The 18369-nt window shown below is 38.0% G+C and overlaps 1 protein-coding gene across 5 annotated transcripts in view; it reads left to right on the plus strand.

Annotated features, from left to right (window-relative positions):
• mapkbp1 (mitogen-activated protein kinase binding protein 1) overlaps nt 1-18369 on the plus strand; it is a 42278-nt gene that overhangs the window by 12775 nt on the left and 11134 nt on the right. For all 5 annotated transcript variants that reach the window (XM_053682567.1, XM_053682565.1, XM_053682568.1 and 2 more), the window contains 12 exons: nt 4792-4854; nt 5735-5792; nt 7509-7679; nt 7808-7945; nt 8552-8734; nt 9898-10058; nt 11662-11851; nt 13319-13456; nt 13595-13779; nt 14159-14250; nt 17713-17838; nt 17966-18036. In XM_053682567.1, the coding sequence (XP_053538542.1) occupies nt 4792-4854; nt 5735-5792; nt 7509-7679; nt 7808-7945; nt 8552-8734; nt 9898-10058; nt 11662-11851; nt 13319-13456; nt 13595-13779; nt 14159-14250; nt 17713-17838; nt 17966-18036 (1576 nt within the window). The remainder of the gene's footprint in view (nt 1-4791; nt 4855-5734; nt 5793-7508; nt 7680-7807; nt 7946-8551; nt 8735-9897; nt 10059-11661; nt 11852-13318; nt 13457-13594; nt 13780-14158; nt 14251-17712; nt 17839-17965; nt 18037-18369) is intronic.

The following is an 18369-nucleotide window of genomic DNA, read 5'->3' on the forward strand; positions in this document are numbered from 1 at the left end:
ATACTGTACTTTCTCTCTCTTGTCCATCACAGTGACACTAGTCAATAAAGGGCTTCTGTGAGCTCATGTATGCAGAAGAGGGCAGATAGTGCTGCATTGCCTATTATGCAGCATGAGCAGCAGTTTGAAAAAGCTGCAATTGGCAGCTTCACATATCTTGGAGGAAGTATTTGTTAGCCTTTTGTCTTCCCTAGTTGGTAGCTGTTGTATGATAGGAGACAGCTAACTAGTGGGAGGGAATTGGCAGTTGACCAAACTAGAGAGAAAAATGGGTGAACAATGTAGCTTAGACAGGTTTTTTAAATGCAACACTACTGTATGGTTGGCAGGTTGTAAGCAAACCTGTATATTTTGATGCATGTCATGTATCATAACATTGTCATATGATTCTTGAAGGCATTTCTGTCATCACCCACCTAAATTGCAGAAACATTTATTCATTTAGCAGACTCTTTTATCCAAAGCGACTTACAAATGAGGAAATACAAGCGAAGACAAAACAAAAGCAGAGTTATACAGAGACTGTTTAATAGTATGTAAAGAAAAAGAACCTTTTTAGATAATTAGATAATTTTATTTGTCCTCAAAGTGGAAATTTGTTTCCACCATGGGTGCGTAGATAAATATAAACACACCACTATACATATAGTATGTATGTATGTATGTATGTATGTATGTATGTATGTATGTATGTACATATACCATTTAAAGTGGATATCAATCATTAATTGATATTATCAATCCAGACATGTACGTGTGAGACTACAAATCTTTCAGATAATGGAGGTGAAAATGTTAATTCTACAAAGGTGTAAAAGAGAGGTCACTGGATATGTTTCATCACTTAGGGGTTGTTTGTTTTTTTTAAACATAGGCTTTGTGTGTTTGTGGTGGTTTGTTTTAGCCGAGTAGAATTGCTTTAGAAGTAACCACAGTCATTGATATTTACACATTATTCTTGTAATTAATCACATTTTTATGGTTATTATTGAGATGATTAGTATTGGTGTTGGACCAAGATGAAGATATAGTTGTGTGTGTATAAACTCAAATGTAATTAGTTAGAATTAGTGGTCAGCCATCAAGTGTTTTTAAGGAATGATGCCACTCTATAAAGAGTGACAAGCCTGATGGTTGATAAGCGCCAATATTGGATTATAATTAAAATTACAGAGTTTGATTTAGATTTATAAGTCATATACATTGTTAAAAGTATACATGTATTTTAAATGCATGACTAAAAAGTTCGCACCTTCCCCTAGCTACATAGGCCCTTCATTATAAGCATGGAGATTTCATATGAACATTAGCTTTTTTGTTTTGAACGTGGAAAGTAGATAGGCGATTGCAGTTTTATAATGTGCATTCCTGAATATAGTGCCTGCTGTTTGTTAAATGTTTTGAATTTTATTAGCGACAAGTGACTTGACTTAGTTTTTCCTAAAGGCATCAAGGACTTGCCAAAATTTTAATTATCAAGAAAATTGTGGTCAGATTCAGACTTTACAAAAGATTTGCAGCGTTAGCCAGTAGGGTTGCTTTTATAAAATGCTACTGTAGTCTAAATTACGCACGAACGGTAGTAAATAATTTATTTTATGAAAGATCCCTTCATCTGCAAAGATTGTATCATCGAGGCCAAAATATTTTCAGGAAAAACACCTGATGCTGGCCAACATCAGCTGACGCTAGGTGGTTTACCCATTTCCTTCCTCTTACAGAAATGGATTTTCAGTTTTGTTTGTTCCAGTTGGTGTAATGGTTTTTTTCCCCTCCTAGTGACTCATTGAATTTCCTTGAATATTAATTGCTTATTCAGTAGGTTAAAACGTGTAGCACTGTCGCAGCTTATTGAACTTGTTGAACACATGAGCCAGCAATGTGTTTAACAGCCTCACTGTATGTATGAGAACATGCACCAAAGCTGCATTAGTTCTTCCTTTATTGTGAATGCTGCATTGTTCTGTTGTTCCTCTGAGTCAGATTCTGTGTAAAACAAGATTATTTCACGTTGCTTATTGGTTCGGTTCCAGCACCAAAATGCCGCTGGTCTGGAGCTGAGGGAACAGAAACTGAGGAGAGTGTCTTTTCGTGTTCATGATAACCCAAGGAAATATTTGATCCTCTTTGAAACAGTGATTATTAATAAAATTGATACACTCTGTCAAATGACAAATAAAATTGACATTTTGTAGTAATTTTCACAATTTAATTTAACAAAAAAGCAGATCAGTCACATGGAAAAAGTAACATAAAAAATGTTAGGTGGTTCCCTTAAGAAGTAACATGCCCCTGTGTCAGTGTTATTGTGCTGACTGATGTCTGGTTCACATATGAGTCTGTCTGATGTAAAATGAACTCTCTCTACTAAGACTATTGTCTGTATGTAAATGCATCTCTGTCTGAGCCCTATAAATCCTATCACAAGCTCTGTATAAATAGCTCTTAAAATCCATTAAGTGCATTAGTTGTCAATGGAGTCTCTTTACATTTGTTTATTCGTCCTTTCACAAAACTTCAGTAGCATGCAGAGAAGTGCCCTGTCTGCATGGTTTTGGGAAAATGAGTCACGTGTTTTTGATACATGTCTGTCCTCTCTGCTGTTTAGCAGTGACATTAGTGGCCCATGATTCTTCCACAGCTGACACACAGCTGTATATGCTAGAGCTGTGTGACAGGAAAGCATGATGATTGGTTTAAAGCGCTTTTCCTGTTACGCCCTGATGACGCTGTCGTGCGTTTAGGAGAAACACATTTTTCTATAAGTGCTACCACTGTGAAGTACCTATCCGACATTCAGCCAATGCATCTGTCTGTATTTTGCTCAGTTACATATTTAAATTGACCTTCCAAGTTGGCAGTCAGCCAGCAGAGAAGACCTGAGGCTCAAGTCAAGCAGCTACTCTGCTGATTGGAGCTTGTCCATGTGTCACTGACTACGTTTACATGGACAGCAGTAATCTAATTATTGACATTACTCTGAATAAGACATTGACTACGTTTACATGGACAGCAGTAATCTAATTATTGACCTTAATCTGATTAAGATAATAATGTGATTAAGGTGTTTACATGAGTCGTGTTTAGAATACTCCTGTCATATTCCCGTTTTACATGTTTTAGAACATAATTAGATTAACAGCCCGCGTCATTACGTCACCGCGCCACGCTGTCCGACGTCCCTCCAGAATTTCACGTATCAACATACAGTTCGTCTTTATTATGGTACCGTATACAGTTTTTTTTTTTTTTTTTTTTTTTTTTTTTTTAAATTTTTTTTTTTAATTTTTTTTTTTTTACGAACGCTTTAAGTGCAGTTAATTATTTGTCATGCTATACGTGCTAATAGACAACTGCTTGAAGCGGTGGGTTGGTCCCAAATCGCGTAGTTACTGTCTATATAGTAGCCGAGATACATGTATTTTTCCCCAACTACAGGCCTATAGTAGGAAAGTATGTGATTTGGGACACAGCCGAACTCTCTTGTTCGCCGTAAAACGTAAAACTTGTGTGTGTGATCGTGTCCTGTCGCAAAATGCGGTGAAAACTCCCACACGACGTTCATAATGTGATTAAGGTGTTTACATGTCATTAATACACGTTCATAATGCGACTAAAACAGGAGTACTCCACCTGTCTTAATTAGATTATTGCTTACTTCGATTATGACCTTAATTAGATTAAGGTAAGTAAAAATTGCTGTTTACATGGTAGTTTCTTAATTAGAGTATGATCTTAATCGGATTAAGAATGGATTATTGTTGTCCATGTAAACGCAGCTAATAATGTGATTAAGGTGTTTACATGAGTCGCTTTTAGAATACTCCTTTCATGTACCCGTTTTACATGTTATAGAACATGATTAGATTAATGGCACACATCACTACGTCAATGCGCCATCGAAAGTTCCCTCCAGAATTTCACATATCAACCTACAGTTCGTCTTCATTATGGTACCGTATACAGTTTTGGGTGTTTTCATTAATTTTTTTTACGAACGCTTTAAGTGCAGTTAATTATTCGGGTTAATAGTGGATTATTGTTGTCCATGTAAACGCACTGTGTGTGAGTGGACATGGCTTATGACTAATTTTACAAAGTATGATTGGTTCTCAGTAGTAGTATTTTGGTCAACAGCAAACCTTGAAGGACTGATATTCCTACATGCAAAGGTTTTTCCCTTTTAAAAAAAACAAAACAAGAGTGTTCCACATAATACAGGGTGAGGCTGGTGAGCATAACTAAACAGGAGAGAGAAACATGTGGCCCACCTAATCCGCTTTCAAAGCTGAGCGCACACACCACCTCTCACTCCTGATTCTTCCTGGTTTAATCACTATTGGGCCGTGTTTCTGGTTAGAGAATGGTGTAGAGTATAACCCAGTATATAAATATAACCCAACAGCTTGGGTTATATTTCTCCAACTCGGCTCTTCGCCTTTATTCTGTCAGAGGGATGTCTTTGCAGTTGTAATTGATGTAATTGGCTTTTCCATACTGTTATATTTCTGCTTTTTTGTTACCAACAGTTTGACAGAACTTTTCACCCACACTGGCATGTAAAGGAATAATAGCCAGTGTTTATTTACAGCCCTTTGAAAGGGCTTTCACTTTTTTCTTTTTGCAAGATTAAAGAAATGAAAAAAGGAAGCAGCTGCACAAAAGAAAAACACCACACAATACAGACTGTACTAAAAGTACCAGTTAACTTATATTGTTCTAATTTACGATGTGCATGGTACTAACAGACTTGTAATAATGAGTGTTTCTTTTCTTGTCTATCTGCTTTAGGTGTGTGGTGGTTCTCCTGAACCCCAAGAAGAATAAACAGTATCATATTCTCAACAACTCCAGGTAGGGTTCCCAGTCACAGCTGCATATCACAGCTTCAGCACGCACGTCCTGCTCAATTCGTAGCGAATACACTGTATAGCCTACTTTGTAACTATGTCATAGAGAGTGCAATGCAGATTAAATTTGATATTTAAACAGAACAGAAGGAAAGAGTGACTAGTGGTCCTGTGGTTATAGAGATGTTTTACATCAGTTGTAGGAGTACATGACCATTCATACTCTCTGATTATTACAGTGCAAATGGGCTTCATATTACAGATGCCCTAGGCTAGAGTCCAAAGACATGGTATAACTTATCTGTATCTATTTAGAATTGAAACCATACAGATGGCACATTAATATGTATTTACTTGTTGGCTAAATAATAAATTACAACATATTCACAAGTATGCATATTTCTGTTTTTTGTTATTTTTCCCGACTCTTTGATATAGGAAGTCACTTAACATAATCAAAAATGATGATTCAGTTGAGTCTTAGTGATTCAGACTGTGGTTTAGTAATGGACAACGCCTCAGGAATGTGACCTCTCCATCTGCATCATTATCACATGCTTTAGACACTTAGGAGTTCTCCAAGGGCATTCTTTTAAAGCTATGTAAAACTTAATATTCAAACTAAAAAAAAAAACATACTGAATTGTATATTCATCAATGCAAGCTCATTTCTGCTTTATTTGAGTAATAATAATGTAGTGGCTATATCTGTTTGAATCAGTGCTTTTGCCTGATACTATATCCATGAGATTGATCGTGATATGAGTCATGTCCATTGTTAGATTGAGCACTAACTAACCAGACAGGAAGCCTTTTAAGTAGACAGGAAGCATTCACTTCAGTATGATAACTGAAATACTTCTCTTTCCTTTCTTTCACCTCAGGAAAACAATCACCACTCTAGCTTTCTCACCAGATGGCAAATATGTGGTCACAGGAGAGGTAAGGTTTGTTTTGTTTTTAAAGTTCTTTGCCACATCAAAGTCCATAGAAAATAAGCCACTATAAAGCAGCCATTCATGCTTGAACTGTTTGATAAGGCTTCCTGTGGTAAAGAAATTATAAATGAATTGGTCCTTCATACAAATCAATGCAGAGGTCTCTTTTCACCCATCAGCTTCTTTAGTATTTGATGCTGTTCAGTTTATAATATGAGATAAAAGGCATTTGCTGAATGTAGAGGCATTCTTTTAAATGTTTAGATTAGGTATCAGGACATTATTCTCAACCCTGCTTCAACGTTTTTATAACATTTACCTTGGAAGTAATTATTTGGAACTGGTACACAATGTTTGCACCACCTCCAAATATTTGTGCTGTCCCCACCTCAGACAAACAGAACACACCCAGGAATATTATTTTCTCAAAAACCAAGTGCATGTTCAAGCAAAGGAAGATAATATTTCAAATATATACAGATATCATTGAGTTGAGGTTAATTCTTTGTCGTAGTTAACTGGTAGACCTGACGTAGTTGTAACAATTCCAATACAGAGGCTTCAGTGCAAGTCTGGCACATGTACGGAGCACTTCAGGTTTTGTGACGTTGCCTGGCATGACTGAACACAAGTTGTGTGTTGCCCTAATCCACAAATCCTTACACACTCAGCATGAGACTACTGGTGTGCAAGGCTAATCCTTTCCGTTCAGTAGAAGCCTCTGCCTCGAGCGCGTGTGTGAAAATGATGAGTGTGTGTGCTTACTGGTTACTGTGGTAACAGGTGGCACAGTGCCAGCCTACGCATAGACTGTGTTTGCTGTCAGAAGGAGGTGAAAGCAGAAGATAGAGAGAGAGAAAGGAAAGATAAAGATGGTGAAATAGGGAGCAAGACAAGAGAAAAAGGGAGCAAGGCAGCGAGAACGAAATTGAGTCTCGGAGAAGCAGAGGGTAGGAGGTGTGAAAGGCTTGGCTAGGGGTGAGAGAAGTGCAAAAGCTGCAGTAGAGTCTCTGCGTGTGTTTGGCTGCTGTGGTTGGCCCTTACATAAACAATTTTCTCCCTCCAAGTGCAGCCTCTGTGTGTGGTTCTGCTAATGTTAACTAGTAAATGCATCTGGGCTGCTCTGACTGTATTAAAGTAGAATTTTCTAGATCAGCAAACTCATGCAGTAAATCATTAGTTTTTGACCTCTGGTGTTTATTTTTTTCATGATCTATTTCTAATTGGGTTGCATAACTTGGATAATCCCAGTTCATCTGACTCTTTACCCATCAGTTCAATTAGTAAAATAAGGTACAAATTAACCGTATATTTGTTTTGGCAAAAATAAGGCCTTCATTGAAATTGCCAACTCAATTTATTTTCCTGTCTGTAATTTTTTTTTTTTGTTTGTTTGTTTTTTTGCTTTTTATCTGTGTGTTTTATATGATGTTCATAAGAATGGAGTTCATATTTAAGTTTTTTTTTTTTTTTTTTTTTTTTTTTAGCTGAGCTGTTAATCTTGTCTCCTAGCATGAATAGAACACTTACAAAGCTATCCCATTACTGTTAATTGTGGGACAGGATATCGATATGCAGACCTTGATTAAATCACTGGTTATTATGCACTCACTCTCTCTCACGCTTTCTCTCACTCTCTCTCTCTCTCACTCACACTCTCTCACTCACTCTCACTCTCTCTCTCTCTCTCTCTCTCTCTCTCTCTCTTGCTCTCATATAGAGTGGTCATATGCCAGCAGTGCGTGTGTGGGATGTGGTGGCGAGAACTCAGGTAGCAGAGCTACACGAGCATAAGTACGGCGTGGCCTGCGTAGCTTTCTCTCCCAACAGCAAGTACATCATCAGCGTGGGCTACCAGCATGACATGATCGTCAACGTCTGGGCCTGGAAGGTATGCACAGCATCGTCAGCTCTCATACAAGTTTAAGCACCACAGATCACTAGTTTTATCCAAATGAGACCTATCATTTAACATGATCCCTGGAATGACACCATGTTTATTTTTTTTTCTCCTTCCAGAAAAATATACTGGTGGCTGCCAACAAAGTCTCCAGTAAAGTGACGGCTGTGTCATTTTCAGATGACAGTTCCTACTTTGTCACAGCAGGGAACAGACATGTCAAGTTTTGGTACCTGGACCACACTAAGGCCTCCAAGGTATGCAGGCTTCTTTTGCTTCGACTAACACAGTTTGCAGAGCGACTTTAAAGTATGAAATTGTATTTACCATGGAGCAAGCATTTACCATTGGTGTGTGTGTGAATAGGTGAATGAAAACCAGTGTAAAGCGCTTTTTAGAACCGCTAAGGTTAAAAAAGCGCTATATAAGTGCAGACCATTTACCATTTATGGCAAATCTTTAACTGGCCATTTCTCATTTGTCACAAGTACAAATGCTGTTGTTGCACGAGAGTGCTGGATTGTGTTCAGTGCTATCTGATGTAGCACTGATGTACTAACTACATCTTACAATAACCTTTTATTGAAGTGAATGCATTCTTATGCATTATGTTATAATATTATATAATAGAGATAAGTGTCCATTGCTCCACATTTTATTTGTTTGGTAAATAGGATCCATCATCCAGGTCTTTGTACTATTATTATATTTATTCATATTTCTTTGTGTTAACACTATGCAGTTATGCATACTCACAGATGTCTTGTAAACTACAGCAATACAGTTTGTGTGTATGTTAAAACACAGAACAGAGTTAAAATAATTTTAAAATAAGCATAATACCAGACTTGTTATACTTTCAGGTCAATGCCACAGTGCCCTTACTGGGTCGTTCTGGGTTGCTGGGTGAGCTTAGGAACAACTTCTTCAGTGATGTGGCTTGTGGCAAGGGCCGGAAGGCCAGCAGCACTTTCTGCATCACCTCCTCAGGCCTGCTGTGTGAATTCAATGACAAGAGACTGCTGGATAAATGGGTAGAGCTTAGGGTGAGTGGGTCTAACTGGCTCAAGGTTGTACTGCTTGCAGTATATAAAGAAAAGTTTGATCATGACATTTAGGTTAATAAAATATATATACATTTTAAAAATCTATAGTGTTTTGTGCGGCTTCTGTCTAACCAAACTGTTTCTAGCTTGCATTAACTATGCTTAGGGTTCTGCTTCTTCTCCCCTTATACTGTGCAGAAAAACGACAATATTTCAGTAAGTTGCTTATCTGGGCCACATCAGCCACTTTTACTCAACATTTGCTGTTATTTATGGCCACTCATTCATAATGGTTTCCATTTTCCCATTATAACAACTCACAGATTCATTACTGTGTTGCATTCACAATGCACTGTATCACTGGCGCTGTGTCTACTGCTCATTTGGTGTCCAGATCTTACTTACCCCATGAGGATCTGGCCCTTATTCTGATACACAGGCTTCTTGTACATACACTGACATTTTGAGCTTCTCGCAATAGTCAAACCAGCTCTGTTTGCATTCAAACACAGAGTATATTTCTGTGGCATCTCCTGTTAATTGTACAGACAAAAGCACATGTGTGTGAGAGAACAAGGGGGTCAAAAGCCCTTCTGAAAGCTCATCAGCTGTGGTGGTGCAACATTACATTCCATGCTGTGATTTGAGTATCCAAATTACATCAGTATCTGAGTAAATCAGTAAGTACCATGTATACCCATCCCCTCAATTCACAAACAGAGTTTTTCTTGGCTAAATTAGACTTGGTTAGAATAGCTAAACACAAACATCTGACTCCGATTATGGGATCATAAGGAACTTTGTGGTTGCTTCAGAAAGGCTGTAGGTAGTGGCCTGCTTACATAGTTAAAGTTGTACTTTTTTTTTTAGAGAATTCGGTGCAAGTCTAAGAATGTCTGCTGAGTACACACAGGCCTTCATTTCATCAGTATCATTACAGATCATCTGCCCTCCAAATATTTCATGCCATCTACCATTTATTTCTTTCACATTGAAACCCAGTTCTGTTATCCACAAATGCACTTGTTTAACTGAACATACACAGGTTAAAAGCTCAAAAGTGTATAATGGTGTGTGTTCACATTTTTGCCTACAGCCTGTTGTATTTCTTTGTCCAGTTAAGAAACCTTGGGCTTTATTTTTTTTTTCTGTGACTCTTCCAGACTGGCTTAGCCACTGCATTGTTTGTCACTGAAGATCTGATATTCTGTGGCTGTGCTGATGGAACTGTGCGAGCTTTCAACCCGGTCAACCTGCACTTCATCTGCACTCTGCCTCGTCCACACAGCCTGGGCACGGACATTGCCACGGTCACTGACGCAAGGTGAGCTCTCAACATTAAGAACCACCTCAGCTTTAATCCTTTAGAACCCTGGGGATATGGAATATTCCATAAAGTTATGTCATATCAGAATTTTAGCATATTCATGTGGAAATAGTGTATCAAAGTTTTTTTTGTTTTTTTTTTTGCTTAGCAGGCAGACAGCATGCCATTATCAGAGCTTTGTCACTGTTGACTCTTGTTTTCAAAAGGTCATTTCAGTTCAATTCTGTTGAACAAGGTTCATGCTTACATTGTGAATCATAAATTGGGTCAGTGTGGGTTTTCTGGTATTTGATGCTTATCCACGGTCATACTTATGCAAATTTTTCCAAACTATGTAGGAAGCATTTCCTCCCCTACTAAAATTCATCCAGTTTGTGTGTGGGTTACTCGAACAGACTGCTGTGTCACCGTGTGTTCAGAAGTCCTTGTCGTCTACCCCCCCCCCCCCCCCCCCCCCCATTTCTTCTCTTTCTTCCTTCATGGGTTATCTCCATGCTCCTCAGAAATTGTATGTGGGATTGCTAAGACTTGAACCGTATGTGCATTCAATGCATACAAAAGAACATTCTATCAATGAATCTAGCATCTTCTTTTTTGTGTATTTAAAAGAAAAATTTTGTATACAATTAGCAAAAGATTGGATTTGTCATATTCTGATTGTGGTAGAAAAATTTCCACAACTTTTTCATTATTTCTGCCTTCATTCCAAAAGCATAAGAAAGAACAGTTTCTTTCACTACGTTTACATGGACAGCAGTAATCTAATTATTGACCTTGTTCTGAATAAGACAATATTGTGATTAAGGTGTTTACATGAGTCGCTTTTAGAATATTCCTTTTCATGTTCCGGTTTTACACGTTATAGAACATAGTTTGATTAACAGCACACGTCATTACGTCCCCACGCCACGCCGTCCGACGTTCCCTCCAGAATTTCAACTTTTTTATCAAATATAATAATTTTTATTAAATTATCAACACACAGTTAGTCTTCGTTATGGTACCATATACATTTTTGGGTGTTTTTATTCTTAATTTTACGAAAGCTTCAAGTGCAGTTAATTATTTGTCATGCTGTACATGCAAATAGACGACTGCTTGAAGCCATGGGCTGCGTCCCAAACCGTGTATTTACTTACTATAGTAGCTAAGATACATGTATTTGACCTTCTATGTAGGTCAAATACATAGGTAGGTAAGTAAGCGGCTTCGGACGCAACCGTACTCTCTTGTTTGCCATCAAATGGTTGATCACTGCCGTGTGTGTACCTGTCCTGTCACAAAATGCAGTGAAAACTCATACACGACGTTAATAGTGTGATTAAGGTGTGTACATGTCTGTAATGTGACTAAAACAGGAGTACTCCACACTTCTTAATTCGATTTGTGTTTACTTCGAGTATGACTTTAGTCGGATTAAGGTAATAAAAAATTGCTGTTTACATGGTAGTTTCTTAATCAGAGTATTGTCTTAATCGGGTTAATATTGGATTATTCTTGTCCATGTAAACGTACTGATTGACAGTTTATTAGGACACTCAACTTGTGCAGCCTCCTCCTTGGTTCGTCTCATGACAAATCTGTCATTTCTTCCCATCAGCCATCTCTTTGCATACAAATTGGATGCTCGGTACCCTGACACAGTGGCTGTGTCATATGACCCTACCAACCACTGGGTGTCCTGTGTTTACAATGATCATAGCCTGTACGTCTGGGATGTTCGCGACCTCCACAAAGTGGGAAAAGTTTACTCTGCCCTGTATCACTCTTCGTGTGTGTGGAGTGTGGAGGTAAGCCACATACCTAACACAACTACAAATTCTTCCCACTGAGAAAATAGTGCCTTATTTGAATGGATGAATTATACAGACTTAAATCTAAATTTAGACTAAAGAATTCATGAAATTATTCCAATATACTTTCAAACAAATTGTTATTAACTTCACAAACATCTGCACTAGACTTCTATAATAATTGAGTTTTGAATAAACAGGTTTCCATCCTATTCTTGGTACAAGAAACAGTTGTTAATATTCTTGTCCGTAGGTCTTCACTGTAGTTTATTTTAAATATTTGTATCTTATACAATATCCAATATTTGGAAGCTGTGTTCCCATGGCAAATCTTATTGCATGCCTTAAAGTGCCCCTATTATGTTTTTTCAGATATTACCGTTCATGTAGTGTGTTATAGAGCTGTTTGTGAATGAAAACAGTCTGCAAAGTTTCAAAAATCAAATTGCACGACAAATGGAGCTATTGTCTCCCAAAAAAAGGAACCGATTCTGAACAGCCTGAAACGAGTCGTCAGTAATTCCAGACTTACTTCCTGCACAAACCTACGTAGGTTTGTAACAAAAAACCCACCTCTGGTCTTCATTGGCTGCTCGTGAACACGGTGTACTTTGACTCGCCCTCAAACACTACAGTTTGGGTTACGTCCTGAAAGAGACGTTGTTTTCTGCACTGCAAAAGCAAAACCATTTTGCATGGACTCCCAAAGGATGAGGATGTAAAGCGTCAGTGGTTAGAATTCATTTTAAAACAATACCATAGCAGTTCAACTCCGACCTTCGTTTGTGTTCTCGCCATTTCACTGACGACTGCTTCTCAAATCTAGCAGAAGTCAACACGAGATTTTCCAGTGCACAGCTGTAGGCCTCTGCCAACCGACTAACTCATGTTATTGTCGAACTACATACAAACTTACCACTGAGAAATGTCCTGTTCTCGTCGTGTTTGCAATGATTGATTGGGTCAATCTTCTGATGTATTACTATTGTACTCAAGCTTAAATTGATAACGTAAAACTGACGACATTATTACTGAGCTGAAATTCTTTTCCGACACACGCTGTAAGCGGTAGATGATCACAACAGACTGTGACATCTGACCAATCAGAGCAAAGTAGGTTCTCTGACAGGAGGTGATACTGCAATGTAAATTATGAGAAAATTAAAGTGTTTTTTTGACCTTTGCTGCATGTAAACCTATTGTATGAGACCTCTAAAACACAATTAGGCACTTTTAATAATAGCATAATGGGGCACTTTAAGTAACCTCTACTTGCACTAGCAGAGTATGTGGTGTTTGTTACTACCTTGGCTACCTACCTTGTATCATTTACAAGTTAATGATGTTCTATTAAGGCATACAAATTTATTTTTACTTATTTTTTTCTTGTTTATATTTATTTTTAATGTTGCTTGAATAGGGTGTATGTGTCGGATTGGGATAACTTCTGTTTTTGTGTGACAGATGTACCCACAGAACAGTGAGAGAGAGCAGTCTTGTCTCACAACAGGATCCTTCCTTAGCTGCTCTTCTGACAACACCATCCGCCTTTGGAACACAGATGGATACAGTGCCACAGTCAAGCGCAACGTCATAAGCAATGTCAGTCCCACAACTACTCACAGTAACTTACATTATCAAAACCATTCAACAGACTTCAAAAGATTTTCATGAGATCATCCTGCAGCCATGGCATGAGATATAAAATTTCCCTCTATTTCTTTGTTGTTCCCACTGTAGGATCTTCAAAAAATTATTTATATAGACAATAATGTTGCAGCTTTGTTGGACCCAGACTGCACCATCTCCAGCAATTCAGAGAAAGCCGATCCACAGACCTCTGAAAACAGGACTGGCATTAGGACCTTGTGTGTCAGCCCAGATGGTCAGCACCTGGCATCAGGGGACCGCAATGGAATACTAAGGTTTGGCCCTGAGGGAATTTTATTTTCTACTTCACCACTTAGCACCTTTGTCCTAATAGATTTAAGATAATTGGTCTACTGTGGCTTTAATGGAAAAAGCAAAGTGTGTTTATGATTCATTGGGTGCTCATTGGGCACTGATCACGCGAGCATACATGCTTTCCTGGGTGTGTTGGCTTCTATAATGTGGCACTGTTGATGGTTGCCCTTTTAGCTAAATTATTTGGATGTGTTTTATGAAAGGATCTAGAAGTACTTTTAATAAGCTTTGGCAAATTTGTGGAATGTGTATACAAACTCGAAGTGTATGATAACTCATGTTATCAAATGCAGTGTAAGTAACCCAGTCTGTAACTGTATTTAATTGTTTACATACCAGGATCCATGAGCTACAGAGTATGGAGGAGATCCTAAACGTGCAGGCCCACGACTCCGAGATCCTGTGTCTGGAGTATTCAAAGCCTGAGACAGGTGAGAAAGGACTACCATAAGTGGACCAACAGCTCAGCTCATGCACTGCAAACTGCAGCACAGTGCACCATGTTAAACACTAAAAAAAGTAGCTGATCCTACTCAGATGACCAGAAGATGCTTGATTGAAGCTGCTGACTATAGTGCATGTCTTATGGTAGTAGATAGGAATCTATCCCATGCTGATGCTGCCTTAATATTTGGACTTTGATAAATAGTTATTTAACTTGAAGGACTGGTAGTATATGTACAGTCGTTGTTGCCTGTACCATGTGGGACTACATGAACATGATATTGAGCTATCTGAAGCCTTGAGTAGTTGTTGTTTTTATCTCTTGGATGCCCTGCTGCCATGCACCTAACACTCACTGTTGTTGAAATTTCCACCAATCAACTCAACTGGCTCTGGAGAGTTGAAAGATGTTCACTGCTAGTGACCTCGCACCTTGGGCAGGATTATCCCTATAATCCACATTTTACTGAGTACAGTAGACAGCCCTGCTAATCATTGTATGAGGCTTGTGCTCATGCAGACAATGTGAATCTCATAGAAAATGATTATGGACATCAGTTATCTGCACTACCTTGACATTAACCATCTGAAGGACTTACTTTCTGACAGTAGGCCCCTCATTTGACCTAGTGGTAATGCCGGTACCGACATGCCCTTGGTTGGCAGATTTGAATCCTGGTTTATAGCTAATCTGTCCAAACTCCTCAGTCTAAACAGCCTGTTGTTTTGACAACTGATACGTACTTCAGAAAGCAATCTGAGTTGCTCTATTGACGAACAGAAAACTTTGCTGCAGACGTGGCTTATTTAAAATCAACAATGAGGTACTGGCATTAGGGTAACGCTGTAATGGGATGACTGGCTCCTGTGAAATCTCACCAGGGGCAGACTATTCAGAACAAGTTCACACTTTAGCCCACTCAGTGCTGGACATCATTCCCTTAGCCCATAGATGGGCTGGACACTCTTCTTTATAATGTTGCTGAAAAAATGTTATCACAGTGTTAAACACCACCCCACAGGTAAATTGAACCCTGTATAACCGTTAGGGTCGTCATTCAGATCAGCATAAAGACTCTAGGGAATAATAGTTGTATTACAATACTTGTATACCAACATTATTTATTGTAAATACTATGTTACTACATGACTTCGTTGGAATATCTTGGTGTGTGTGCATACAAGTTTTTATTCAAATGTTTGTAATTTATATACATTAACACTTGCATAATTAGCATTTTCCAAATATAATCACTATGTTATCATTTGTGAAGAAGGCTGACACGTGTGTTGCCTTGCATAGAGGTATATGTCTTACAAGGGCTAGAGAGTTTCTTTATCTAGCCCTACTGAGATCATATTCAGCCTTGGTATTAACATTTATCTCGGGTGATCTGATTACAGGTGGACAGCTGAGACAGATCTGCCAAAAGCAGCCCAATTTCACAAACCAGACCCAAAATCCTATCAAGTATCGAATAAAAACTTTAAAAAAGTGTTTATATTTAGCCTTCAAATTTGATAAATATAATATTGGGCACTGTGATTCATCGGAAAAACTAAAAAAATAAATAAAAAAAAAACACTATCATCTGTGGTAATGGGCATTTTGTGTAGCTTTTTCAGTATACACTATAATATAACATTATAATAACTTTTTGCTTTAACAATTCCATCTGACACAGAAATATATGCTGCCAAACTAAATATTCCCCTTCCAATCTGTATACACCATTTAATCGTTGTAAAATAAGTTTCAGATTGATATTAAGAAGTAACACCATGCAGTATTTTAATGAAGTGTTTTAATGAAGCAGTGAATTTTGATGAAGCAGTCGCCTAATAAAAATGCTACTTCTTTAGATAGTTATTTTAGCAAGGCTTTAAAATTGATTATATACAGTATATGTATATTGGTTATTAATAAATTGTATATGTGGGAATGATTAGACCAATTTACCAACACAAATAACTCACCTTTCTATAGAAACCGGCAGCACACATACTGAGAATGATGAGAAGTGTATATACGAGAGGAGACTTCACATGGCCAGTATACATGTTTTAATATAGAGAGTTGGATTAGTATAACGCATGTAAAACACCCATGCCTCAGATAAAAAGAACTTATGTGCATTAATAGCATAGCTAGACAGTTCAAAAGTTTTGTGAGAAAATTGTGACCCTGCCAGCACTGGTGAGTAGGCAGTCTTTGATGATGTTATGGACACATCAGGACACATTGTGATTTCATACTACAAATGTAATGTGGCCAAAAGTAACCCACACCACCTCCTCAAGTAGCCTGAGTGATGGGGTTACAAGACCTCTTTTATACCTTTATTTAGTTCTGTCCACTTGAACAGGGCATAAGAGTCAGCACATCTGTGCTTATGCACACACATCATCTCCTTCCCACCCTCCTTCACTCCCTTTGCTCGCCATTCATCTCGAGCACACATGCTTGTAACAGGATTTAAGGTTATTATGATGTTTTCTGTTGCTAAAGCTCTTGTCTCATTGAAACTAGCCACTACAGCAGAAAAGCCTTGTTATGAGAACACAGTCCCTCTTAAGCTAATTATATAAATATCCATTGTATAAATTGAACTAGTTACTATTTCAGTACACTGAAAAACACCAAAGCCTACTTTGCATTTCAAATTCATTATCATTATTTTTGTATTTTTCATTCATATCCATTATCCATTTTTTAAAAATTAGCTACTACTGGTCCAAATTAAATAATTTATCAGAAATAAATGGATATATAAATGTAAAATAAATGGAAGCCCTATTGTGATGTTATTGCCTGTGGTGGTGATAACATAATCATATCACCTCTCACAGAGAGGCTATTAGAGCATTACTCTTTGTCCAAATGGCCTTTTTGATCTGGAGTTCCAGTGGGCAGTGCTTGAAATTGGATTTCAGTGAGTACCTTGAAAAATATTATGTTGCCATTTGTATGATTGCAATACTGTTGGTAGGATATTATGGGAATTTCAATTTCAAATGTGCTTAATTGAGATGAATGCTCAAGGGCTGAATTCAAATTGGTATTGTAAGTTTGAAGGGCAGCTTAATAATGGTGTTTTTGCTTGTTTATTCTTTCCTCTTGCATTGTAATTTATGATATCTAGCTCCCAAACTAGTATGTTTTGTGAAAAGGAGCATAACCTGGTGCCCAGCTCATTATTCATTTTTGAGCTTGCTCACACTGCATTTTTACCCTGAAGCTTGTTAAGTGCTGATTCACACTTTTATGTGTTGTTGAATCAGCATGTGGACTCAGTTGCAAAAAATGTGGGTGGCACTTGTGTTTATGAGCATTCCACACAACATGGTGTCCCGGATATAAAGCTGATCAGTTTCAACATTCGTGTGTGTGTGTGTGTGTGTGTGTGTGTGTGTGTGTGTGTGTGTGTGTGTGTGTGTGTTTACTGCAGGCTTGAGGCTCTTGGCCACAGCAAGCAGAGACAGGCTGATCCATGTTCTTGATGCTGAGTATGAGTATGGCCTGGTGCAGACACTTGATGAACATTCATCTTCCATCACTGCTGTGCGGTTTGCTGGTGAGAACCGACACACGGCTACTTTTTTCCATATAGGGACTCACTGGTTCTCTTATTATTTAATAAAGAACAATTGGACGTGTGTTGTTTGACTGTAACTCTATCTATGTAAATCCTCTGCCCTTAGAAAATGATGGCAAAATCAGAATGATCAGTTGTGGTGCTGACAAAAGTGTTTACTTCCGCACAGCGCACAAGGTAAGATGGGTGGCCAGAGGGGATGTGTTTTTTTAATGTAGTATTGTTTTGAATGAAAAGGAAATGGATGTAATTTGTTTCAGCATTTGTTAGTTTGATTCAGTAGTTTCATATTACCGATATTTTGTATGAAGTCTTAGCTAGATTTTTAATGATTCTCCAACCCAGATCTTGTACTAATCATACACCCCAACAGATTCTGATGGAGAGATCTATTTATATAATTTAAAACAAAATATTTACTTCTTGAGTCAGCCTTCCAAAAAAATCCCTGATCTTGTGAGACTGTATGCAATATCAGGTGCCAGTGAACATGGTATAATGTTGTCTAGA

This window comes from Ictalurus punctatus, chromosome 9 (assembly GCF_001660625.3).
Source record: "Ictalurus punctatus breed USDA103 chromosome 9, Coco_2.0, whole genome shotgun sequence".
NCBI classification, from domain to species: domain Eukaryota; kingdom Metazoa; phylum Chordata; class Actinopteri; order Siluriformes; family Ictaluridae; genus Ictalurus; species Ictalurus punctatus.